Raw genomic sequence first — 26,195 nt, forward strand, 5'->3', positions numbered from 1 at the left:
CGATGTTAAGAAAAGAGACATATATCGTTTATTTAACGTATGTATAGCCTAGCCATGACCATGTATGTTGCTGCTGCTAAAACGTGCAAACAAGAACACAGCCCACCCCCCAATACTAAAAGATGAAAAATGTCCCATGCATTTGTAATTAGACGCAGTACAAATAAAATTTTAACAGTAATTTTGTTAAACCACCTACATATATACGTAAGTAATTGTTCAATACATAATATCCAACCCACATGTTTCCAGGATACTCAAGACTTGCATACCAAAATTTGACAGTCTTTTTAACTCATTACAAACATTATATATAGTAATGTTTACACATACATACGCATTCGAATAAATCAGCTATGATAAACATAAGTTTTGCCAACTTGATGAGTACAAGACTGAAACGTGACATATCGTGGACAGTGGACCCATGATTTCTAATTTGATCTACTACTCTATATATATGACAATGCATACGAAAATAATTGTACCTGTGAAGACATTTTTCGATTACCAAAAAAGCCCCAAAACACACCACAATTGGTAAGCAGCGTTTGATGATTGCGAGTAGCATGGGATAATGTTGTAATGGATAATTTTTACAATGCTCTTATCCACTTAAGGGTCAAGATGTTTCCACGTCAGCAAATTTGTAAATTCAATAGATATTTTTTTTTTTTCTTAAAAGGTCTTAGTCAATATAGTAACTATTATAATAAAACTTTTACTATGTGTACGCTAGTCAATTCCTCATACTGTATTTTGTTTAAATTCAATGTTATTTACTTATAGTCAAGTCCTCATTTTTGTTTATGCAAACTTTTACCAACTTTTGAGTAAAGGTAATTTTACTTATTTATTACAAAGGATAACCTATACTTTATTTTAGCCATATGGTGTCTAATTGAGGAGTACAAAATAAATATAAAATACTAATGGGGTCAATTACAGAAGCTTTGGGAAACAAAATACACAAAATAAGGCAATTAAAGAAAAGTATAGGGGTCAAAGAGGAATTATAAAAAGTTAATATTTTCCTTCATTTATATAAAAAGCCCCAAATAAATCTTGTGTCGTTAAAAAAAAAAAGAGAAATAAAATTTTTGCGTTTTGAGTACTCCATCTCCGTCTCTTTTTCCTCCGCATCTAAAACCATCTGAGAAATATCTCCGACGAAGGAGAAGAAGAAGAAGACGAAAATGGCGGAGACTGGAGTTATTGGATGTGGCTGTCGCGGAGTCTCCGGCGGCAATTTCTTACATCCCGGAGGATTTTCTTTGAAATCTTGTTTCCTCGAGCAGAGAACGAAGCGTAATCGTAACTTTTTCCGTAGCGTTTCTATGATTCCTCCTTTCAAACGCGGCCGTTTCATCACTAAGCTGCGTTACGTCACCGGAAACAGCCGAATCTTCAGGTAATTTGTTTCTCTCTCTCTCTCTCTCGTCACACTCGTTCGCTGCTAAATTCAACGAAAATGGAAGCGATTAGAACAGTTTTTTTTCGTGGACGATTCTTTAGTGGAATCAGTTTGGGGGAAGAAACTAGTTGTTTGCGACTAGGATTGGATTGGATTTTTTGAGTGATTCGTTAATCGATTTTTTAGTTGTTGTTGATGAACATGATTAAATAGCATGGATGCTCGAGAGAAATCACGATCGTTTGTATTGGTATCATCAAGGCACAAGAGAGTTCCAGTTTTCGTGATGATGCCGATTGATACATTTGGAATTGATGCTTCTGGGTGCCCAAAGATTAAAAGGTTATGTTTCTTTATATTACCTTACATGGTATGAAATATAATAGTGTTCCATTTTCAGAACGATACGAGTGTAGTTTCTTCTTTTGGTTCCTTATTTATTATTTCATTCTCTTGACAATCAGGTTATGAAGTTTTCTATCTGTTTTTGTTTCAGGCTCAAGGCTTTAACTGTTTCTCTCAAGGCACTCAAGTTAGCTGGTGTTCATGGAATCGCAGTGGAGGTTTGGTGGGGGATCGTAGAGCGTTTCTGTCCTCTTGAGTTCAAATGGTCACTGTATGAAGAGCTCTTTAGGCTGATTTCTGAGGCAGGGTTGAAGTTACATGTTGCTCTTTGTTTTCATTCAAATATGCACTTGTTTGGTGGGAAAGGAGGCATCAGTCTTCCACTCTGGATCCGAGAGGTTTGTATTGTTAGAATTAAAGGTATTTAGTTATTTGTCTGCTGTAAACATAGCAAAGGTTGTCAGATTCGGATTTCGCATCTTACTTTGAATATTCCTGAGGTTGAGAACTGATAGCTGTCTTTTTTTTTTTATGGTGAAAGTTATGGAGAATCTAGATTTCTGTTGCATAATCATGAATGCTTCCTTGATTACATTGTCGTTGGGAATGCTTTCCGTTGATAAGAATGTGTACATCGGCTTGTGCATTAGTAATATAGTTTCACTCAGCAGCTTTTCCTCTGATAATTTCCAGATTGGAGACGTCAATAAGGATATATACTATCGAGATAAAAATGGATTTTCCAACAATGACTATCTCACACTTGGAGTCGATCAACTTCCTTTGTTCGGTGGCCGTACTGCTGTCCAATGCTATGAGGACTTCATGCTCAGTTTTTCTACAAAATTTGAAGCGTATATTGGGAATGTGATTGAAGAAATAAGTGTAGGTCTTGGTCCATCGGGAGAGCTTAGGTACTTCTTATTTTCCGTGGACTACCTTACATAAGCCACAACATCTATAATATACGTTTCTTACATGGAATCTCTGGCAGATATCCTGCACATCCTTCTGGAGATGGGAGGTGGAAATTCCCTGGAATTGGTGAATTCCAGTGTCATGACAAGTACATGTGAGTGACTCTTTATTCAAAAAAATTGTTTGCCTGTGCGAAATACACTTACAGATTGCGAACTATACTACTTGGTTTAGGATGGAAGATTTGATGGCAGTGGCATCCCAAGAAGGCAAACCTCAATGGGGAGGCAGAGATCCTCCAGATACTGGCTGCTATAACAGCTTTCCCTCTGGTGTTCCCTTTTTTGAGGAGGGCAATGATAGCTTTCTCTCTGACTATGGTCGTTTCTTTCTAGTATGTTCTCATATCATATTTTGGCAATTCTGTTATCATATCCGCATTATTATGATCTTGAGTAGTGTTCAGCAAAAGTGGCTAGTAGGTTGGATTATAAATAACAGTTGAACTGTTTTTCATTTATAGGAATGGTACAGTGGGAAGTTAATTTGTCATGCTGATGCTATTCTTGCAAAGGCAGCCGATGTTTTGCGGAGACGTCAGGAAGAAGAGAAAAGCTCTGTAATGCTGGTTGCAAAAATTGGTGGAATCTATTGGTGGTACAAGACATCTTCACATCCTGCTGAACTAACTGCAGGTTATTACAATACTGCCCTCAGGGATGGTTATGACCCTGTAGCTTCTGTCTTGTCTCGCCATGGTGCTGCTCTGCATATCCCGTAAGAGCCTTCTTCTTAAGTTTTCTTTTACTAATCACATAATTTATCGAAGCTGCATGGTTCTGTGTTACTGACGAGATGAATCTCTCATACCTTTTCCAGCTGTTTAGATATGGCAGACAGTGAAACACCTGAGAAATATCTTTGCAGCCCTGAAGGATTGCGTAGACAGGTACTTTCTTTGGTTAACTTTTGAACTAGAATTCAATTATGTATGTTGAATTGTTCATGTGAAGATTTATGTATGTTCCTTGTAGTTAGACCGTTCAATGTTGTAGCACTATTTACTTTCCATTGATACACACTCCAAACTGGTCTAGTTTCTCTGTTCTATCTGTGCTGCGATATTAGCTTCTCTTCATTGAGACAACCAACATGGACAGATCAACATTGTCACTTTTTTCTGCTAGATACACGATGTTTCGAACAAGTGGACACTACATGTGACTGGCAGAAACACAAGCGAAAGATTTGATAAGGTGAGAGATTTGCACATTCTGTAGTCCTTATACGATGAGGTCAAAGTGTTGATTATTAACCGTTTATATTTGAATGAATTCTGCTACAGATGGGACTAAGGCAAATACGAGAGAACTGTGTGCAACCGAATGGCGACACTCTAAGATCCTTTACATTTTGCAGAATGAATGAGAAGATCTTTAGGGTCGAGAACTGGAACAACTTTGTCCCTTTCATTAGACAGATGAGTGCAGATATGTAAAAACAGTCACCCCTGTTGTGTTACAGAATTGATCTTTCCTCACCATATTGCTTTTTCAGATATGTGATGAGGAGAACTAATCAAATCAGGAATTGTTATATGATATCTCTCTCTATTTTTCATTTGTCAACTTTCTTGTAGGAACCTTTTTCGATGGATCAAAAAGTTACATTGTATGTTTTGATTATCAGAAACAGATCCAATACAGAGAAAGTTACAATCACAGCATATGTGTTACATACAAAACATATCATTTGTTCTTGCATCAAAGGACTTGCCTATCAGCAGCCTCAGCAACAAGGGGCAACCTGGGGGTGAGACCAAACAAGCAAGCAGAGAATCCATAGATCAAAGAGACAAGCAAGAAGAGGAAGACAGTGCTGTCCAAACTCATCACCACATCTAAACCAAGCCCATCTTTAGGATTGAAGCTCCTCTCAAGCAAATCCGGGAAAATCAACAGCACATCAAGCACAATCGCCTGCATCGTGTTGAACCTAACGTACCTGCTGAAGTTAGGGTTCCTCACGACGACGAAGTAGAGAGTGATGAAGACAAGAAACCCATTGAAAGGGAAGCTCTTGAAAGCCCTGATGGCAGGAAACAAAGGTTGAATGAGAATCTGGAAAGGTTGGTACTGTGTGATGATGAATTTACCGTATTGAATCCCATCGAAGAATGGGTAGAAGTAGCAGACGGCTGAGATTATCCGATCTGATGCGTCGACGGAATCATCACCCTTGGATTGGAGTACGAGTGTGGCGGCTCTGTCCCTGGAAAGTCTAGATTTTGGGAATTGGGTATTAGGGTTTAGAGGGAGTAAAGAACGACGACCGGTTAGGGTTAGAGTTCCGGTGAGAGATGGCAATGGAGCAAAAAGCTGAGATATTGCCATTTTGCTCTGTTTCTGTTTCACTTCACACAAAACAGGAAGAGAGCTAAACACAACAGGATGAGAGGATAAAATAAACTAAACTTCACGCTGTTTATATGTTGTGGCTTTAAAATGTGTGCCGTCTTCTTACCATTTTAACGGACGAAACAAACGCACGATGAGGCAGCCATGTGTGCTGTTTGAGGACACAAAGTATAAACTACATGACATGTTAACGATTCTTTTCAAACGGCACGTAGTTAGTATAAATGAGGTAAACAATTTAATAGCCTCAGTTATTGTTATAGTTTTTGTTTTATAAAAATCAAATCCACCGGTATAAAACGGCGTAATGTCTTCGTAATGTATTGGACCCAATCCCTTCAATTTTCACCTAATTTAACTTACCTCCGTATTTATTTTGTAGCGCACTTAATTTTCTCTTGCATATATATTTGAACAAATTATACAACATAACGTTGTTCATAGTGAAATTGTTAGTAATTTCTAACCTCTTTTGTAACACAATAAAATGTCAATTGTATTAACAATTTTCTTGTTTTTCTTAAACGTTTCTTATGCGTTTGCGTTTGCGGTTCCTAAACCGCCAATCGTAAGGCAACTATCAACATCAGTGCCGTCAAATTCAACAGAGTCTTCTTGCTCATCAGCAAATGGAAACGTAATCGACGAGTGCTGGAGATGCGACGAGAAGTGGAAGGACAACCGCAGAAACCTCGCGGATTGCGCGGTTGGATTCGGACGCGATGCGATAGGCGGTAGAGCTGGCGAGTACTACACGGTAACTGATTCAGGAGACGACAATCCTCTAAACCCATCTCCAGGTACGCTACGGTACGGTGCAACACAAGATCAACCTCTATGGATTATTTTTGATCGAGACATGGTAATTAAACTAAAACAAGATCTCCAAGTAGCATCGTATAAAACCATTGACGGTAGAGGGAACAACGTGCAAATAGGTTACGGGCCGTGTTTAACTTTATATAAAGTTAGTAATATAATTATAAACAATCTTTATATACACGATTGTGTACCTGCCAAACGGTCGTTGGGAGGATACTCGGATGGAGATGGGATCTCGATATTCGAGTCTCGGGATATTTGGATTGATCATTGTACGTTAGAGAGATGTTACGATGGGCTTATTGATGCGGTGAATGGATCCACGGATATAACGATTTCGAATAATTACATGTTGAATCATAATGAAGTCATGCTTTTGGGTCATAGTGATGAGTTTTCCGGTGATCAGGATATGCGAGTTACGATCGCCTTTAACTATTTTGGTGAAGGACTTGTTCAGAGAATGCCGAGGTAACTAGTACAATCTGATCAAATTTATAAGTTAAAAGTACTAATGTATAGTATAGAAGTACTAATTGTAAAATTTAATGGAGCTATAATGTGTGTAGGTGTAGGCATGGATATTTTCACATAGTGAATAACATTTATAGGGAGTGGAAGATGTATGCTATTGGTGGAAGTGCTAATCCAACCATCTTTAGCCAGGGAAATGTTTTCATAGCTTCAGATAATCAGTTCACCAAGGAGGTACGTCCACGTTCGTGACATGTGCTCCACAAAACTACAGAGCGTTTTTAACATAACAATTTGTATAATTTACCTTAATCTTGTTTCACAATTGATATTACAACTTGCTATGGTTTGATGTGTTTTATTACAAATTATAAGAAATATGAAGATGAAAAGAACATGAAATTATATAAGACTTTTGTGATCAATACCGAACTAAAATTTAGACCGAACTCATAACTTGATCCTAAATTAATTTGATTTTTATGTGTTATTTTTTGCTTTTTCGTATGGATTAGTTCTAACCAAAATGTTTACTCCATATACGTCTAAAACTCACATGTCCTCTTATACACAGATTACAAAGCGAGAGAGTGTAAATGGAGACGATGAATGGATGGAATGGAATTGGAAATCAGAAGGAGATGAAATGGTTAACGGCGCTTTCTTTACACCGTCGGGGAATGAGGATTCTCCTAGCTATGCGAAAATGTCGAGTATGGTAGCTCGACCAGCTTCACTTCTCAAGGCCATACATCCATCAGTAGGTGTTCTTAGTTGCGTAACTGACCAACCTTGTTAAAACAGAAACATAAGGTTGTGACCAAATCTAGTATTGTCCCTTCTTCTTTATTTTTTATCTTCTTGTTGTGGTTATTGTTATATAGCTCATAGGATTTGTATTGAATTCGATTGTCAATTTTTTTACCAATCATACAAAAGTTGGTAAATGTGCGTGTATTAAGTGTTAACATTATCTACAAATATTGGATAGGCTATTTTCCAGTGTTACAAGATCTAATGTTCTCAATGGAGCAAAGCAAAACACAAGTTGCAGACATATATAGGAGGGAATGTGACACATCCAAATTAGACCTCCAAGAGGAGAGTATCATTATAGAAGATAAAGAGTATTAAGTTTTCCCCAACACCCATTCGTTACATCATAAACTAAACAAACACGTGAAACAAGAACACATAAAATATATTAACTACCGACTAAAATTAATTCGACAACCAAATTTTAAAATTAAAAAAAAAAGGAGAAAAAAAAAACTCAATAATTGGGGGGAAATAAATAATCCTCATTTACTTTCCCCCAAAAGCCATAAATAAAGATTCACAAAAGAACATAGAAGAAACAAGAAGTGGAACTATAGAAGCCAAGAAGAAGCAAACAAGCAGAGCAAGCTCACCACCAAACCAGCCTTAGCTCCTCCGATGATCCTAACCGCACCAGCATCATCAGCAGTCGCATCATCAGCCTCTCCATCAGGCCCTTCCGCAGGCGAATCCGAGTCACCAAAAGCCGACTCATCAGGCGACGGAGCAGCCTTCTTCTTCTTCCCTTTCCCTTTACCTTTAGCTGATTTTGGAGAATCCGCAACATCTCCGTCCTCTGGTGCCGGTGCAGGAGCCGGAGCTTCAACAGCCGAAGCCTTAAAAAGCTCTTTAGGCAACAAAACCTTATCCGTGGCATAAATAGCCAAAGGCTGCTCGTCGATGAGAGTATCAACGATCTTGACAGTGTTGATCCTTGTCTTGAGCGTAACTTTCTCTCCATCGTTCTGTACAGTAAGCTCGAACTTGTTAGCTCCATCTGTGGCAAGTGTGTTCATCGGACCGTTGTTGGATTTGAGCATCGCCATTGAGTAATATGTCGGGACGGCTAGGAAATCGAGGAACGCTTCTTTCTTTGGAGCTGTCAAGTTCTTGTATTTGGGCAAGAAACCTTTCATTGCGTCATCTCCTGGACAGAACACTGTCATTCCTCCTTCTAAACTCTCCTGTTACAACAATGAACACAAATCCAAAACGCATTATATTTTTCTACCTGATGCATTATGTCAGATATATCTTCGGATCTTGAAGTTGACTTAATTTAGATAGTGGAGTTGAAACTTTAGTAGCTACTCAATTATAATGGCTAGTGAGTTAGTTAGTAGGGCAAATTATTGCTACTTTTCATATTTGAAAAGATGAACCATTGAAAGAAAATATATACTATGGGCTATAGAATTAGGTTTCATAATTTGAAATGAATTGGAAAAGTAACCAAATAATGTTCCGATAATTGAGGTAATCAAGACTATGACTATATTATTATTTGCTCATTATTAGTTTACAATTAACCAAACAGTTCAAACACCTTTTGACTTTTTTTTTTTTTTGTTTTGTTTCAAAACCAATATTGCTATTGGACTACAAGCCAACAGAACAATCACATGCATCTCTGTTTAGTTCCTGTTTCATTACTCACTAATCAGGGGTTAGTCTTATTGTTTAGTAATAATTTTTACATTTTATAAAGCCACATGCATCTATTAATTGATTACTTAAATTTAGAATCCGTCAACAGAAAAATTACAGCATTAGAATTAGTAATTACTGTCACTATTTTTCCAATTGGTTAAGTTACTAACATCATGGTTTAATTAGTTTCTACATTTATATAGCGACATGCAGCTGTTTAATGATCAATAAAACAGACAATTACCTAATTATTGGAATTAATTACGTGTAATTAGTAAGTAATTAATGACGGGTTTAAGTAAAAGTACCTGATAGGTTTTTGAAGCTGCAGGGTTAGTGAGAAGAGTCTCAGCAAACACTTTACAGCCGTGAGCCGACATTATTCCGGTGAGGTTCATCTCCGCCGGAGCCGGAGTCGGAGCCGCCGCAGTCTCCGACGGTAAAAATCTACTGATCTGAATGATAGAGATGTTGTAGGGAACCTCTTCAATAGATTTAACAAAGAAAGAAGACAGATCTCCGCCGTCAGGACCAAACCCGACTTTACCACCTCTCAGATCCGTAATGTTAACGAATCCGGTGGTTCCAGGAGCAGCTCCGGTGGCTTGGAACATAGTAGCGGCGAGAGCAGAACCGTCACGGATCTGGTGGAGTTTTTTGGTTCCGAAGTAATCAAGAAGGACGTGAAGCGAGAGGATGTTCTTGAGAGTCGTGATTGTGTAGCCTTTTGAGGTTAACGCTGCCATGGCGGCGTTGTCAACGGCGCATACGGTTATGGTTGTTCTCCGGTTGATTTCGTCGGCGAGGTGGGTTTGTGTTAGGTAATGGCTGAAGGAGGAGAATGAAGGGTGGTTTGCTAGGAGGCGCGTGACGTTGTGTGCGTGGGTTTGGATTGTGAGGAGGAGGAGGATGTTGAAGATGATGATAGAACTCATCTTCTTCGCCATTGTTCCAGAGAGAGAGATGAAGTATTTGGTTGTTTGAGAGAGAGAGAGAGAGAGTGAGTGAGTGAGTTAAGAAGAGCTTAAAGTGAAGGGAACAAGAAGATCAAGAAGATGGTGTTTAGTTAAATGGACGTGGATTGTGAATGAAATTACGCTTGTGCCATTGAGTTTTAAAAAATAAATTATTTATTGTGATGACATGATTTAAATGTATTTATTGTGAAGTTAAGCTTATGGGTTTTGCAAAGTTTGTGATCATATATCATAATGCTGTTCTTTCCAGCCTTCAACGGTTCCACCTACTAATTTGTAACTTGTCGCCGAAGGAATTTAATATTAGATTAGAGGGAACAGGTGACACATAATGATGATCTAAAGTGAAATAATGTTAGGTTTATATGATTTAAAAAGTGCTATTTGTAATTAATATGACGTAGTAAACATAAAATTAAAATAAAATGTAGATAGAGAATTGAGGTTTAAAAAAGGTATGGGGGAAAAATAGAATAAAGAATAGGAATTGAGACAACGCATTTGAGCCCCTTGGCAAATTATAACAGCCTTACGAAATTAAATTGGTGGGAGGCAACATGGCCTCCAACTTATCTAACCTACATCTAAAGAGTGTTTTAAGTATCACATTTAATTTGGCGAACAGTATATATGATTTCTTCTTCTTTGTTGAGAAGATCACAACAATCATGTGATTAAGATGGTGTTCACTTGTATTTTTTTTTTTTTTTGTCAAACAGATGGTGTTCACTTGTATATGTAGCTAAAAATAGAAATACTTTTTTTTTAGACTAGAGAAAAACATACAAATTTTTATTGTTATATATATCACGTCCACCAAAAGCAAAAAAAAAGAAAAATCAAACATGGTCACGTGGGAGTTGGAAGAGTATCTCCTCTTCATAAATTAAGGTATCAGAAACTCATTAAACCCATTATTGATATATATTTAAGCCCATTTCACAAGCATAGAATCTTCTTCTATTTCGTTTAATGTTTTATTCATTAACGAATAATCATTTAAAATCCTAACTCCTAAGTATTTTAGTAAACTTGTCACAATATTGTTAACAAAACATCTTGTTTATTCCTTGTAAAGTTTGATTAGACGGAAATTGAGTTCTTTTGACTGTGTGGTCAAGTACTAACTACTAAGTGTCGGTGAAGACTGAAGACAAAGCAAAAGCTTTAAAAAACGCATGAATGCGTGATCGTTACGGTCAGCGAAAACCGGAGATGAGGCCTGAAACTGGTGGCGCAGGGGCCAAGGGTATTATCATATACACATGCATCCCACGTGGATGGTTGTGATCTGTCTTCAGATTCTCCACCGACAATCGGTCGGTCCTTGTACTAGCTGGATATATATAGTAGTAGTACTGTCTGAGAGTTGAGTAAATTAGTTTGTTGTTTGAAAGCTCTGACGCAACGGTTTGTTGTCCCATGTCACTTACGATACGATGGTAGAAACCTTTCGTAGTATCTAGAGTATACGATGGATGATAAACATATATTCAATTCTTGAGATTGTGAATATACACATACTAATTTATAATATCTCATACACATAAATATCATTTGACATCAGAACGCATATCATATAGTAACAATGCCAAAATCCTTTGTATCTCATTGTTCCTAATATGTGTCTTGTCATTGGCAACAAACACATGGACACCGTCTTCTTCTCCTTTAATCTGAATCCAACTACATCCAGGTTTTTTCTTTAAACCTTTAGCTTTCATCATCTCTCTCATCTTCACAACTTCATCCCAACTTCCTTCGACCGCATTAGCATTCGATATCGTCACATAGTTACCAGAGTTTTCAGGTTCCGTTTCAAGCAGATGCCTTGATAAGTAGTCCGCAAGCTCAGTCTTATGCTGCTTGTTGCAAGAAGCAACCAAAGATTGGATCATTCTTGCGTCTGGCTTGTATGGCATTTCCTCGATTAACCTTAAGGCCTTGTCTGTTTCTCCAGCTGATGCAAGAAGATCTACCATTAGTCCATAATGTTCCAAGCATGGACACATGCCATGTTTTGAAACCATATCAGTGAAAATCCCGATTGCTTGGTCAATATCCCCAGCATGGTTACAAGCAGATAAGAGGCTTGTGAATGTTATACTATCTGGTTTAATGCCCATCTCTTCCAAGCTTCTGTACAGAGCCATTGCTTTTTTCACGTTACCATATAATGCATACGCCGCGATCATGGCATTGTAGAGGGGCAACTCGCTGTATAACTTACTTCCAAATACCCTCTCTGCTTTGTTTATATCTCCACATTTAGCATACATGTCAACCAAAGAAGTTTCAATAGAAACCGAACAGGAATGCTGTAGATTTCTTATGATGTATCCGTGGATTGATCTTCCGAAATGCAATGATGCTAGATTTGCGCTTGCAGAGAGAGCTACAGTGATGCTAAATGCATTTGGTCTCAGCCCGGATTCTTGCATCTCTCTAAGAAAAAGAATCGCCTCCTCACTGCAACCATTTTGTACCATACCATTCATCATAGTCGTCCACGAGATTATATTTGGAGAGATGCCTGAGGATTGCATCTGCAGGAACATTTCCTTGGCCTCATTTACCTCACCATTCCTTAGAAGACTTAGAACTATCAAATTCCATGTGATCACATTTGGTGGTACACTTTCTAGCTGCATCTCATAAAACAATCTCAAAGCCTCTCCACTAAAACCAGACTCTGCATAGGCTGCAAGTAACGTATTCCACAGTATCAAGTCTTTCTCTACTGTGGAATCAAACACTTTCTTAGCATTAACAATGCTGCCACATTTACCATACATATCCATCGTGGTGCTGGCCAAAACGATATCAGATTCAAGAATGTGTCTGATGCCATAACACTGCACCTCTTTCCCGAATTTAAGATTCTCAGTACGTGCAGCTGCCGACATTAACGTCGCTAAAGTGACACAATCATATTTCAGCTTCTCTAGTCTCATTAACTGACACATGTATATAGCATCTTCAACTAGACCTTGTTGAACATACCCAGATATAAGCAGATTCCATGTTACCACATCCTTATCAAACATCCGATCAAAAACCATCTCAGCATACTCTATCAAACCAACTTTGCAATAGAAGTTCAATAAAGATGTCCCCAGGATATTATCCAGCTCAAGTCCATTAACAATAGCAATGGCATGAGACTGTAACCCCTCTTCAACTCCACCCATATTGGCAGAAGCAGATAAACAAGTCGAGACAGTGACACGAGTAGGCTCAACACCTTCCTTCCTCATATCAGATAAAAGCCTAATCGCTTCCTCATTCATCCCATTTTGAACATAACCAACCATCAACGCATTCCAAGCAACCACATTTCTCTCAGGAATTTCATCAAACACCTTTCTCGCATCATCCAAAACACCGCATTTGCCATACATATCAGCTAAACTACTAGCCACAAACACACAATCATCAAGACCAGATTTTACCACATACCCATGAACACCTCTCCCAAATCGACTCCACTGCAACGCACCACACGCCTTACAAACATTCGGAACCACGAAATTATCAGGAAAAATCTCATTTTCAAGCATCTCAACAAAACCCATCAAAGCTCCTTCACACAACCCAATCCTACACTTCACACCAATAAGAGCCGCCCAAGAGAAAACATTACGAACCCTCAATTTCGAGAAGAGCACTTCAGCGATCTCCAAAGCATCGCACTTCGCGTAGAAGATCACCAATTTGGTCTCGATGTACTCGTTCCTCGCGTAGAAATCACCATTCTTCAAAATCCGAGCATGAATCTGCTTCCCCGTGCTCAAATCTCTCTCGTAAACGCATCCTTGGAGGATTTCGCCGTATATCTCGGGACCAATGCGTAGGTTTCTGAAACCCATCTCTGTAACTAAACTCAGAGCTTCTTTGATCTCACCGCTCTTACATAGAGACGAAACGCGGTGAAAGTAAGACGTGGAAGAAGGAGAATGATGAGCTTGTTCATCGTGATTTTTAGAAGGAGGCTTTGTTGAGACTGAGTACGGAAGCTTAATTGGGATAGTGTTGAAAGGAAGAGAAGCCATTCATGCCTCTCCCTCTCTGATAACGTCTCTGAGGAAGAAGATAAACAAAGTTTGTTTCCCTGAACGAATCACCACCGTTGATTAATTTTATCTGGTATTGCCACGTGGACGGTTGCGATCTGTTTCCTGATCGTTGCTCAAATTGTATATTTGCGATTTTCGATTTTATCTCGGTTTTTTTTTTTTTTATAAATAGTAACGATGAGAATATCTAAAATTTTTTATTTGAATTTACTTCGAAATTATACAAACAAAAAAAATTGAGATAATAACAGAAAAGGAAGGTGGCTTTGATAATATATTTGTCCAAAATCTATCTATGCATGCTCAGCCCTAAAGGACAACAAAAGCATAAGATAACACAAACATCAAAACATGAAGCGGCACAGAAGAGGAATAGTAAGACACTGCCGCTCCGGTTCCTTGGCCGCCACCTGATCCTGATCCTCCTCCTCCTTGACCGCCACCGTTTTGTCCTCCGCCTATAGTACCGTAAGGGTAAGGTGGAGTATAAAAGTAAGGATAGGGAGGAGAGTACGACGTGGAAGGTGGTGGTTGGTTGCAACAGCCTGACGCTGGAACAGGAGGGCAGTGAGAACGTGACGATGGAGGTGGTTGTGAAGACGACGGTGATGTAGCCTGTGATGGCGGTGGAGGAGGAGGATTACCGTATGGAGAGTAGCCTGTAGAGGAAGGCGGTTGAGGCGGTTGGTTACATGGGTAAGGAGTGCACAACCCAGTGTTTGATGAATCCAAAGCTGAGTTTAGATTGACACAGTTGAGAAGTGATAGATGAAAGGTGATAAGAGAAATATAGAGAGAAGCTTGATGAAGAGACAACATGATATGATATGATGACTTAGAGAGGATGACGATGAGTTTGGTCTTAGTTTTGAGATTTATAATAAAAAGATACGAAATATTTTCCTCAGTTTCGTATTGTCTGCCGCATGGCATAACACATGTCGTAAGTGTTGGCGAATTTCTGAAGAAAACGTTTGTGTCTTTTCAACGGATGTAGACAAAATCTTCTCATGTAATAACAAATTAATACGCATGCATTTGTCTTACTTTGGAATTTATATAGCGGTACCATATATACTCATAAAATTAAAAGATGTCCTAAAGAATACATGTCATGGGTAACATGAGTTTCAAGATAATTGTGTGAAAATTTAGTTTGAATCTTTTGTTATGGCCAACGGGAAAGATAAAGAACTACGGATCGACTGTTTATGTAATCGAATAAAGAAGACCCATCTTAACGTACGTTGAAGAATAAATATCTTACCGTTTGTCTTTTCTTTTTGTTTTCTGGTGACAAACTTGGGTTTAATTAATAAAATTATTTCCCTTAGTGATATTACATGCTACAATCTAGGGTATGGTATAAAGTTTTAAATTAAAAATTTAAGAAGATTGTTGGATTATTAAATTTTTGATCATTTTAAGGTGTGCATGAATTTGGTTATCGTCTTGTATGTTCCTTAGATTGTTAGGGTGTAAATGAACGGTACCACTAAAGAGACGGTTAACCTCACTTAAGACACAAGTGTGAATGTGTGATGCCTTACATATGAAGACCACGTGAAGTGATACACGGTTGTTTGGAGTATTTTAAGACGTTGGTTGAGAATCAACGTCTCTTGAAAATGTTGTAAGTCTTCTTTATGAGGTGTCGATTGCGATATTATTGAGTTTATTCAATCTGGATATGGGTCTTGAAAATATCGAGTTATGTGGTTTGGAGTGACCGTCCAATTATCAATATATTATGCGTGAGTCTCGTATAAATCGACGCTGAGTATCCCGCGTAGTACACGTTACAAACATATTTTAGTTAGCTAGCCAAATGATTGATGAGTGTAGCGCATGACTTTTCCCATCACTAGTTGTTTCTGCATGATAGTGAAATGACAAACTCCTCTTTTGCTTTTAATGACGATATGATTTGTGTACCATCAAAATGTTGACCCAAAATGACGACGAGTCTTCCGTAAACATTTTAATAGCTAGCTTGAAACCCAACAATATCTTGTAACTGGCTAATGTATAGTAGATAACAAATTTCTCCAAGATTCCAACAAATGAATTTGTTAAATTTTCTTGATGTTATTATACACGTCAAATTTTAGATGCAGATCTGTAAACGATAATCCGTAAATTAGTTGGGTGCATAATATTTAACGTTCACTTGAAAAAATTGCAATAGTAGAACGAACACTTGAAGTCAATATGCTCACATCTTTGCATGCATATAAATAAGCAACAGAGAGACCATTTCACAAGTTGACACCATAAACTCTCTCGGGCACTAACATCGAGGTATCTACTCTGCAAACTTTCTCCGACGCCGGTGTAGCTCCTACTCACCGGTGTCGGGATCTGTTGTCTCTCTACCTTCTTCTAGTTAATCTTTCTTTCGGTTGTTTAAGCTTTTCTCCGTTTTTAGTCTTGTTACAAACCCCTTGGCCTCCTCAAATTCCGGTGACTTTTCGATCAGCAGTGACAAAGGGCGACGATGGGTTCCGGTTAACCCCCGTACCTTGTCTCTGATTGCTTCAACTGGTTTAACAGATCTACGAATATCCGACATGCACAACCTTCGATTGGGATGTCGTTTCACCCCTGTAAAAGCCTCTATTGAGGCACCAAGCTTAACAGGCGAGCTCCTCTCTGGACCACTAGCCAAGCTTTATCCGGTGGAGACGTTGGAGGCACACGACGTCCCCTTTTCCATGTCAAGAACCCATCTCTCCAAAATTGAACTGTCGGTGTGGATACTTGATCCAGCCCCTTACAACAACTCTGACTTGCTTATGCTGAAGGTTTGTTCACCGGAGATGCTCAGTCTCTTGCAAACCTATTCATCCTCTTCGTACAACCGCCGCCGCTCGCTCAATTTCGCTAGGTCAACCATCATGTTCTTCGGTCTTCTTTTGGTGGGCCTTTCCCTTATTGTCGGCCCATTACGCTTTCAACAGGCTAAGCCCATGAGCACAAAACCCATGTCAAAATTTTCTGAATATTTTCTAAGTCCACTTTCATTGTCTCTTCGTTATCTGGGTGGTAAGGACAAAAGTTTCCTTATACATCGTATATCGATAGCTTTGATGTGGGTCTATGAATGTCAATGGAAATCCCTGGTACAAAGCAACCCGTCGTTTATCAATCTTCATCCTAGCGTTTGGCTATTGGGAATCCTGCCTTTGTTTTCAAACAACATCAATGGAGAGAGGAATATCGGCATTATGACTCCGCCTCTACGGAGCGGTGGTTACCGAAATTTCCTCAACCCCATGTTTCCATATCCCGTGATCTATGAGCCTAAGCATGTACAATTTACCAAATTCAGGGAAATATTCCACACAATGGTTGGTCCAGCTCTAAACCTCTCTAAGCCCAGGTACGACAATTTATTTCTCTTGTTGACGCCCAATTTTAGCCAATGGTGTGGTCAAGTTTACAAACTCTGTGGATTCCATTTGAGTTGTAAAGCATCATTGTTGTTGTGGCGTCTCTCTTATTCCTTGAGAACCTTGGTTATAATATCCCTTTCGGTTTTGACCCATGAATCCTATTGCTTGATGTTCTTTGGTAATTGGATACTATCTCCAATTGGTCCGAGTTTAGTCTACGGCTTTGGTTTGATCAAGGTCTTTCTCTACTCTATGGCAACTCTACCAAACATCTTTAAGCCCCAGAGCTCCACAAACCTTGCTTGAAAACTTGTCAAGCTACTACTTCGTGTAGGCTTCCTCAAACTGGAGAGAAGTTCAGCTTTGACCCTTTATTAACGCCAACCAGTCTGATGACAGTGGCAATCTCCTCATCCGTTGGCTTGTCCATGGAAGAGCTATCGACAATCTTGATCTCACATGTACCAAAACTCCTTCAACAATTTGGCTCAAAGCTCTCAAGAACCTATTGCCGATTAATCCTATCTTTTCTTTGTTCCTATATTGTTTTGGCATTGGGGAATGCCTCTTTATCTTGTATTCTAAGCGTTGTTGTAAGAACATTGGCTGTTGATTAATGAATGCAAGTTAATTGACAAAAAAAAAAAAAACATATAAATAAGCAACAAGAAAAATAAAGAACAAAAACTTCATCCCATCATCGCATTTATTTTTACTTTTACTGAATGTGTTGAAAAACGCCTAAACACATTTCATTTCACCAAGAAATAGATCTATCATCACTTTAGGTTCTGACATTTTTACAATTGGGGATAAAATAGTAAATTTTATATATTATTTTAATTTCTTTTTGTGGAAATGGAAATATAGTTGCAATGATAACATCAACTTAATTTAGCTATGCTGTTTTAGGGCTATTGTATTTATTTTATTTTCTTAGATCAAATCTTGTATTTAGCCAAATTATTTTTAATATACCATAAAAAAAATTTTAAATCCAACTATTTTTTCTCTAAACTCTGTGTTTTTTATTTTCTTTATTATTATCAGAAAATTCTTAATAAGGGTTTATAATAATTTAGTAAAAATATGAAAATTTAAGTCTTTTATATTGGTAAGAAAGAGAGAGATCCCCTCTGCTTTTTTTATACATTGTGAAGAAGGTTTTTCTTGTCCAACTTTTATTTGATGTCTTTCAAAATTGATTATCTTACTAAGATGCATCACACCTAGATTCATATATCTTGTTAACATTGTTCTCTTATAGCCATTGAATCGATTTTTGTATTTACAACAAAATTATTATTTAATTAATTTGGTTGATTCATGTTAGGCATTATTTTTGAATTTCATACTATATAGTTAAAAATCATGTGTTATTCAATCATTGATTTCCACTTGAAATGTGAATTAACAATGTTAGGTGGGGTTATTGGTTCTATGATTTTAATGGATTTGGAAATCCAAACAAAAATCATGTGTTATTCAATCATTGATTTTAAAATACTTATCAAAATTATGTATTATTGGTTATATGATTTACAAATACTTGTTAAAATCCCATGTTATTCATTTAATGATTTGTTTTTGGATTTCAAAATCCACATTATGTTTTAAATGGATTTGAATGGATTTGAAAGTATAAAATAGAAGGATTCAAATCCAAGGATAAAACATGTTGTTCCAAAATTCATATGTTTTGATTTCCATTATTTACAATTATATATGGATTTAGAAATCACATCTCCAATTCTATATGTCATTTCAAATTTTCACTTTCTCGTGCGGTTGCGGGTCGACATCCTAGTTTTGTTTAAAGTTAAAATTTTTATTTTCAGAAGTCAATCAATCTTCTTTAGGGGCTATTATTGGAAAAATGATTTTTAAATCCATATGGAATTGTAAATTCTAAAAATCAAAACACATGGATTTTGAAATAACATGTTTTATCCTTGGATTTGAATCCTTCTATTTTACACTTTCAAATCCATTCAAATCAACATAAAACATAATGTGAATTTTGAAATCCAAAAACAAATCATTAAATGATTTTTTTGGTCAAATAAATCATTAAATGAATAACATGTGATTTTAACAAGTATTTGTAAATCATAGAACCAATAACACATAATTTTTATAAGTATTTTAAAATCAATGATTGAATAACACATGATTTTTGTTTGGATTTTCAATTCCATTAAAATCATAGAACCAATAACCCCTTCTTAGTCAAAATCGATCGAGTGGAAAAACTTTTTTTTTCCCTATGCATCACTGAGATGAGGTCATTGAGAGTATGGGAAGCCTGAAAAGCTAGCTATTAACCTCCTCTTAAGATCAAAATGGAAATGTGCCCATTTGCTTTGTTCTCCTCGAACTCAAAACCATTTGCTTTGTTCTCCTCGACCCCCATGTTTGAGGGAGTTTGAAGTTTCTTTTCGAGAAGACTTGAGTGAAGAGAGGATAGAGAATAAAAGCTGTGTTTTCACTCTTACCAATCAATCAGCTCAGCTTTATTTCTTAGAACAAAAAGATTTGATGTACTTGGAAGGTGAAGAGTTGGTAGAGGTGGTAGCTTATTTCAATATGGGGGAGAAGAAAGATAGGAAGAACGAGGAACAAAAATAGACAATGTTGTTTCACCATGGGTTCATACTTCCTCCTCTTTACAAGAAACACTATGTTCCCCTTCTCTATGGAGGTGAATCGGTTGTCCGCCAAGATATGAAAATATTATTCCTAATGTTACTTAATTCAGTAACATTTCATTGTTTTTGTAATCAATTAAACATGTTACACTATTTTACAAATCCAAAACATTTCCTAGCGTTACTAATCATATTCAAAATATATAATTGACGACACACACGCATTGGAAATAGTGGTCCAAGTTAAAGAGAATTTGTTAGAAATACCATTTTTTTTGAACATTTGTATTTTTACCTTCTTTTATACAATTATAATATGTTAAATTAATTTGTAAATTTTTTTTTAAGATTTGAACTCTCTATTTTATATTTAGGTATAGTTTTGAGGGGTTAGAGTTTAGTATTTGAAGTTTAGAAACTTAGAATTTAGTTGTTTTATACATAAAAAAAAAAATATTTTTGAAAATGTACAACATGAAAGGATATTTTAAAAAAACGACATAGGAAAATAAGTAATTTTGAAAATCTCCCAAAAAAAGAATTTTAGTGTCATCAATTAAACATTTCATTATTTATATATATGGTAAACTATATACTATGATTTCCTTCGATATCAAATATTTACATTTATAATTAAAAAAAACATCATTTTAGCAAATAGTTACATTTATAAAAGTTATTTAAATACTTCTATACGAGATCCCTAATATATTATTGTTGTTGTAATACTCTATTCATTATTATTTTGATGTATCTATTTATTTATTATAGATGATTAAAATTATGATGCAATTTCGTGGCGACTGAACAATCTTATGAGACATGTCTAAATTACCAACCCTAACCATACGTTATCTCGTATCATCGTGTAACATTTATCATAAATGATAGCAATAACAAGTATACACGACTACACGTAGAAAGAGTAAAAGACCAAATCGAAGTAACTTTCCTTTGATTCTATTCATGCACAATCATACGCGCATATGCACACATCACTAATAAAAAATTTAACACGCGATGCTTATATTTATTATGAATTTGTGAAGAAAACTTCTCTAATTTTTTTTCTTATATATATATTTTTGTTATAACCTTCTCGTTTCTCTTCATACACATATGGTTTAAAACAAATATGTGTGGCAAATTAAAAGAAGCCACAATTTGTGTTTTCTTCAGTTTAATCATAACATTTTCATGTAAAACCATTACACATTTTGTGTTAAACTCTAATTATAAGACTTTATAACCAAACCCTGATTTCGAAATTCGTTCCACATTAATCTTTTCCATATTAATTAGCCTTGTAACCAAACACAACAAATCCATATATAGAATCCATCACAAATTTTAGTTGAAGCGTGAGTACTAGTTAGTCTTGTTCCTCGCCAGTTTGAAACTGAAGTAACATGTTTTTTTTTTTTTGTAAATTTGTACACATGATATCTTATATAATATGATAAGGTTTACTTTTAACTTTGCATAAAACATTTGACATCACAAACATTTAACATTTGTCCATACCTTTACTTCTTTATTATTTAACCACATCAATTTTTAAAAATCTCTTCTTTTCTCAACATAACGTCTTCGTATTAATAGTAATGTCTTTGTATTTGGGGGTTATAGGTAACGTCTTCCGTTCATGTTTCTGAGATAAAGTAGGAAATTGAGTCGTGGTGTTGTCTGGTGAATACCTCTTTATTTTGCTTGCATATTTGCAGGACCGGCCCTAGGGCTGTTGTGGCATAAAGCATTTTTTATATGTGATAACTTATAAAAATAAAAAAAAACTACTAAAACTGCCCATTTGGAGGTTAGAAACCATGACAAGGGATTGTGCCCCATATAACACAACCAACTCAGCTAAGAAATAGTTTTGTAAGAAAGCCTACATAACTACTCCCTCTGTTCCAAAATATAGAATTGTTTGGCTAAAAGCACGCTTATTAAAGAAAATTTTTAACACAAAATAATTCATTAATTGAACACATTAATTGACCACAAAAAAAGAAAAAAATAGAATGGATAATTAAGAATATTAAGAGACACGTTTTATTCCACTTAAATAGGGATTGTTAACAAATTACAAGAAAAAAATTTCAGATGCGAGCCATTTTTTTGTAATCACTTTGAAACTAAAATTCAAATTTTTCACTATGGAGCCATATGAACCAAGAAACTTCAATTATTTATCTCTATATAATTTCTTTGGTCTAACAATGATTTACCAAATTTTTCATGGATTACAATATTGATTTGAATTTTCCAATCCTAAATCATGAGGCAGAAGTTTTGATTGATTTAAACCAAATTCCAAGGATAGAAGAAGATGATCCTAGTCACGGCGATGAAGTTTTTGATCATCCTATTAATCATAATCCAGGTGAGAATCTTTTTCCATGTTTTTAAATTAGTTAATTTAAAAGTTTAAATAAACCAGAGATAATGCTTTTTGTATACGCATGAGTTTTTAGAGTTACAATAATTTTACAAGTACTGTTCATCTTCTACATAGTTTTGTTAAATATTTTCTCTTACATACGGTAATTTTACAAGTGCTGTTTTTGTAATTTTAATTAGATTGAGTTACGTAGCATAACGGTGACTTTTTTAATTATTGCAGAAAACGATGATCAGTTTCAAGGTGATACGATTCTACCAAGCGGTAGAAGAAATGTTTCTAATCAAGAGAGGTGGGCAATTTTCAGTGCTTTGCTAGCAAGAAGTGATAATGGCAATCTCAACAGATATCATACAAAAGAAGTTTCAGATCTTTTTTCAGTGCCTATACAAATCGTATGGAAGATTTGGCGAAGAGCAAAAGAAACAGCTAAAGATGGAGGATCAAACAAGTACAAGATACCGCATATGAAGAAATATACATTGGAAAGAAATGGTCTTCTTCCCAAACAATTAAGTTGTGATGCTATGTTGCTGGAACAGGTGTTGAACATTCCCAGGTCGTCAAATTAGTAGAAATGGTCTTCTTTTGTCTATGTTTTTTTTTTTTCTGTTTGTGAACATTCTCAGATCGGATTTTATTGGTTGTAAACTCTTGATGATACCTCTGCAGTTCTAAGGATTTTATTACTTCAGCGACACTCTAAGGATTTTGTGTTCTTTTGTATACATGTATTGGGTTGTGATGAGTGAGAGAAGCTTATCCAAATATAGAAAAATACTCCACTAGTCCTCTACGTTCATAGCAAGTGGAACAATATCCAAAGAGAAAAAACAAAAAACAAAAAAAATATGAGAAAGAAAGAAGCATAGCCATCACACGAACCTTACTTATTTGTATTGATGCATAACTACAAGTCTACACCAATAAAATCACAGTAAAAAATTTGAGAAATAAGTAGATTTCAACTACTGTGGACTTGAATTGAAAAGCTATCAGCTGTCTTGAGAAAAGCTATTGTGGAGTATTTGATGTTGATTTCCCCTGTTTCGATCCAATACAAAATCTTCAGCAATACAAAATAAAGCAAAGCAATTTATCAACGGACTAGTCACTTTTTCTGCAAAAAAAAATCAATAAGATTATCTACTGCATCAAACTGCATCACATGAAATTTTAATTATGATACAAACCTTAAAATATGCAGGGAGCAATATCTTCAGCATATCCAATTTAATTTCGTCCCATGACTTTTCCAGATGAGAGGCTCCTTCGTCGTAATAAGGTTCGTTCAGATCGAATTGATGAATGGTCCCATAAACTGCCTTTTTGATCGATTTAAGTTTTTTTGCTATGCTTTCTTTTTGTTCTGGTATTTCGGTGGGAGGAGTTTCTTCTTCGTCGTCATGAAAATATTTGTTTAAATCAAATTTATGAGGATTTGATTTGCTAATGGGTTGAACTTTTTTTGATTTGCTTTCTCTTTTTTCCATTTTTTGTCTCAGATTTTTTTTTTTTATGAAAAGATCAATTTTTAAACCCATGAATTTGGAAGACGATAAGTTTTGCAAAAATGGAATAATGACACGATAAGTTTCACATAAAATGGTTTGACCAAAATTGTTTTAATACTTGCATAGAAATCTGAGAAAATTCTATATTTTGGAACAAAAAAAAAAGCTAAACAATTCTATATTTTGGAACAGAGAGAGTAGAATATATTATGTGGCCTAAAGCACATGCTTTAGTTGTTTGGAGAGTGAGCCGGGCCTGCATATTTGACCAATCAACTCCCCTCTGTTTTTCTCCTCTTATTGTGTGTGTATAAATTATGAACATATCCAAGGCACAAGCCAAAAAAAAAAATTTTTTTTTTTACTCTCTCTCTTGAGGAAGTGTTCGCCCTAGCCGTCAACCAAGAGCTTTTCTCCGATGGCCGGCGATGGGTGGCTTCCACAGCACCATCGTCGGTTCCAGTTTCTTCTCGTTTTAGTTTGGCTTCCTAGTTTTGTCAATACTCAGCTTCGTCATCTCCAACCTTTGTCCTTTACTCTCGGTGATGGTAAGTTCCTTTCGGTGTGGTGACTATCTTAGAGGATTGATGGCCGGTTGTTGATGTTCGGAAGTGGATCTATTCTTCGGTGGCTCCTTTTCGTCTTTCCGATCTGGTCATGGAGGTTCAAGGTTCCCGATCTGGTTCTAATGTCTCGACACTCTAGTTCATCGGATATGTTCTTGTTTGATTGTGAGTCGGTGATGACTTGTCGCATGTTTCTGGTTGCTTTCGAGGTGGATCTGAAAAGCTTTTTCTTGGATTTTGTTGGCTTTGCGGTGGTGCTGTCTCGGCTGAGGCTTGTATTTAGTCAGCTTCTCGTATCCCTGAATTCGCTTGAAGTTCCCTTTGATTTTGCGACATCAACCTCATTGTTTTTGGGTTCCTCCTCTTTTGGTTGTGTTGAGTGACTTGGCTTTGGTTTTATGTTGTTTCATAGGTTAGTCCTCCTTTGTTTACGACGGTCTAATTGTTGGTTTAGGGCTAGGTCTTTGGATTTAGAGGTCTTTAATCTACGGGTTGGCCTATTCGTGCAATCCGGTATCAGTTCTTTTGTGGCTTCTCTTCTTTGATTTGGTTGTTAGCCTGGTTGACTTGTTCTGCTACGGTAATCTTTCTTGGATTTTGCTTGTGGTTTGTCTCTGATTGCCCTTCCATGACCGAGTTTTCAATTGGGTTCCACTTATTGCAAATCGTGGATGGTTCAGCTTACCCACTTGTTTGGGTTTCCTCCAGTTTTGCTAGAAGGTTGGTTTGGTCGTCTTTCTTGAGCTAGTTTGTTCATCTTCCTTCGTCAATTTCTCTGTCAGGTTCCCCAGTTCGTTCTACTTCAACTCGCCTTCTCCATGGTTCTCTGGTTTGGACTTAATTGAGATTATTCCATTGGTAGTTCCTTCAGGTTCTGTAGTTTATTTTTCTGTATAAGTTTCCCTCGTTTGGGTGTAGTTTCCCTCGTTTGGGTGTAGTTTCCCTTTTTTGGGCTCTAGTTTCTAGGGATAACTTTGTTTTTCCTCCAGCTTGGTATTTCAAAAACGTATTCCACCCTTTTAGTTCAAAATCGTATTTTATAATGGAAATATTCAGACGAAAAAAAAAAGTGTGTATAAATTCATATTTGAATTCCACATAATTCAAAAAGCTACCCAAAAAGCTATTCAAAAAAAGTGTGTATAAATTCATATTTGAATTCCACATAAAATTTAAGTTTCCCAAAACTCCTTATCACTTTATCTCTATCTATAATTTGCTCTCTAAGTCTATAGATCATTATTTACCTGTTTGCATATTTTTTTTGCCGAAATTTATAGCATCAAAGTGATAAATCTGCCTAGATTTTCACATATCTTTTTCTTTATTGCAAATATATACTATATTTTTCACTTTTCCACAGAAATTGGCGTCGTGAACTCATCTATTTGATTGGTCACCAAAGAATTCATGATCAAACATATATGGTGATCTTTTGTTTATTGAATTTCTTCCCGAAAACAATTTCATGATATGAGAAGAGGAGTTCGTTGTCTATGCTATTCATGATATGAGTTTTCCAAAGCCATCTGAGTTTAGTTAGTTCTTCCAATTTCAGTTTTCTATTTTCTTACACAATTTAGTTAATTGTTTTTCTTTGTATTTGATATCTAATTTCTTTTCACAGTATTATTATTTGGGTTATAATGTGTATGAACTTCTTTGCAGTTAAGCCAATTTTGTTCCTTTCTTTTTTATTTGTATGGTGGATTATATGGTACATACTTGTTATTAGATCTGTGATATATTGCAGTTG

At 36.3% G+C, this 26,195-nt stretch overlaps 6 protein-coding genes across 11 annotated transcripts; 2 read left to right on the plus strand and 4 right to left on the minus strand.

Moving 5' to 3' along the window:
• The first annotated feature begins 1,067 nt into the window (after positions 1-1,067).
• On the plus strand, positions 1,068-5,098 carry LOC104726118 (inactive beta-amylase 4, chloroplastic). 5 transcript variants are annotated; one of them, XM_087498817.1, is made up of 10 exons: positions 1,068-1,411; positions 1,601-1,756; positions 1,911-2,157; positions 2,453-2,673; positions 2,754-2,831; positions 2,912-3,071; positions 3,201-3,454; positions 3,557-3,626; positions 3,865-3,933; positions 4,023-5,098. In XM_087498817.1, exons 2-10 carry the CDS (start codon positions 1,629-1,631, stop codon positions 4,173-4,175), a joined length of 1,380 nt encoding a protein of 459 aa, XP_087354943.1. In that variant the 5' UTR covers positions 1,068-1,411; positions 1,601-1,628; the 3' UTR covers positions 4,176-5,098. The 5 variants fall into 5 exon arrangements, with proteins under 5 accessions (XP_087354943.1, XP_087354940.1, XP_087354945.1 ...); XM_087498814.1 differs by having other exon boundaries at positions 1,628-1,756; XM_087498819.1 differs by having other exon boundaries at positions 1,070-1,411; positions 1,911-2,179.
• On the minus strand, positions 4,307-5,070 carry LOC104761620 (protein TIC 20-v, chloroplastic). The gene has a single exon (XM_010484735.3). It carries the CDS (start codon positions 5,068-5,070, stop codon positions 4,441-4,443), a length of 630 nt encoding a protein of 209 aa, XP_010483037.2. The 3' UTR covers positions 4,307-4,440.
• Positions 5,099-5,398: 300 nt separating the features above from the next.
• LOC104761621 (putative pectate lyase 21) lies at positions 5,399-7,385 on the plus strand. 2 transcript variants are annotated; one of them, XM_087498821.1, is made up of 4 exons: positions 5,755-5,894; positions 6,326-6,387; positions 6,486-6,624; positions 6,965-7,385. In XM_087498821.1, the coding sequence occupies exons 2-4, from the start codon at positions 6,329-6,331 to the stop codon at positions 7,187-7,189; spliced, it is 423 nt and encodes a 140-aa protein (XP_087354947.1). In that variant the 5' UTR covers positions 5,755-5,894; positions 6,326-6,328; the 3' UTR covers positions 7,190-7,385. The 2 variants fall into 2 exon arrangements, with proteins under 2 accessions (XP_010483038.2, XP_087354947.1); XM_010484736.3 differs by having other exon boundaries at positions 5,399-6,387.
• Positions 7,386-7,476: 91 nt separating this feature from the next.
• Positions 7,477-10,080, minus strand: LOC104763479 (fasciclin-like arabinogalactan protein 1). The gene is made up of 2 exons (XM_087498820.1): positions 9,168-10,080; positions 7,477-8,393 (listed from the first exon to the last, which is right to left on the minus strand). The coding sequence occupies exons 1-2, from the start codon at positions 9,804-9,806 to the stop codon at positions 7,761-7,763; spliced, it is 1,272 nt and encodes a 423-aa protein (XP_087354946.1). The 5' UTR covers positions 9,807-10,080; the 3' UTR covers positions 7,477-7,760.
• Positions 10,081-11,311: 1,231 nt separating this feature from the next.
• On the minus strand, positions 11,312-13,943 carry LOC104763480 (pentatricopeptide repeat-containing protein At5g55740, chloroplastic). Its single transcript, XM_019239845.2, has one exon. The coding sequence runs from the start codon at positions 13,886-13,888 to the stop codon at positions 11,390-11,392; it is 2,499 nt and encodes an 832-aa protein (XP_019095390.1). The 5' UTR covers positions 13,889-13,943; the 3' UTR covers positions 11,312-11,389.
• A 147-nt stretch (positions 13,944-14,090) lies between these two features.
• LOC104761625 (uncharacterized) lies at positions 14,091-14,773 on the minus strand. Its single transcript, XM_010484742.3, has one exon. It carries the CDS (start codon positions 14,729-14,731, stop codon positions 14,222-14,224), a length of 510 nt encoding a protein of 169 aa, XP_010483044.2. The 5' UTR covers positions 14,732-14,773; the 3' UTR covers positions 14,091-14,221.
• Positions 14,774-26,195: the final 11,422 nt, after the last annotated feature.

This window comes from Camelina sativa, chromosome 18 (assembly GCF_030686135.1).
Source record: "Camelina sativa cultivar CO46 ecotype springtype chromosome 18, ASM3068613v1".
Classification (NCBI taxonomy): Eukaryota; Viridiplantae; Streptophyta; class Magnoliopsida; order Brassicales; family Brassicaceae; genus Camelina; species Camelina sativa.

Excerpts from the sequence above, each read along its gene's own strand:
- LOC104726118 (XM_087498814.1), top strand. The coding sequence starts at position 1,197 with ATGGCGGAGACTGGAGTTATTGGATGTGGCTGTCGCGGAGTCTCCGGC. Across the intron at positions 2,158-2,452 it reads TTCCACTCTGGATCCGAGAG|ATTGGAGACGTCAATAAGGA; the intron begins GTTTGTATTGTT and ends GATAATTTCCAG. Across the intron at positions 2,832-2,911 it reads CAGTGTCATGACAAGTACAT|GATGGAAGATTTGATGGCAG; the intron begins GTGAGTGACTCT and ends TACTTGGTTTAG.
- LOC104761620 (XM_010484735.3), bottom strand. The coding sequence starts at position 5,070 with ATGGCAATATCTCAGCTTTTTGCTCCATTGCCATCTCTCACCGGAACT.
- LOC104761621 (XM_010484736.3), top strand. The coding sequence starts at position 5,582 with ATGTCAATTGTATTAACAATTTTCTTGTTTTTCTTAAACGTTTCTTAT. Across the intron at positions 6,388-6,485 it reads CTTGTTCAGAGAATGCCGAG|GTGTAGGCATGGATATTTTC; the intron begins GTAACTAGTACA and ends TAATGTGTGTAG. Across the intron at positions 6,625-6,964 it reads ATAATCAGTTCACCAAGGAG|ATTACAAAGCGAGAGAGTGT; the intron begins GTACGTCCACGT and ends TCTTATACACAG.
- LOC104763479 (XM_087498820.1), bottom strand. The coding sequence starts at position 9,806 with ATGGCGAAGAAGATGAGTTCTATCATCATCTTCAACATCCTCCTCCTC. Across the intron at positions 8,394-9,167 it reads CAGCTTCAAAAACCTATCAG|GAGAGTTTAGAAGGAGGAAT; the intron begins GTACTTTTACTT and ends TTGTTGTAACAG.
- LOC104763480 (XM_019239845.2), bottom strand. The coding sequence starts at position 13,888 with ATGGCTTCTCTTCCTTTCAACACTATCCCAATTAAGCTTCCGTACTCA.
- LOC104761625 (XM_010484742.3), bottom strand. The coding sequence starts at position 14,731 with ATGTTGTCTCTTCATCAAGCTTCTCTCTATATTTCTCTTATCACCTTT.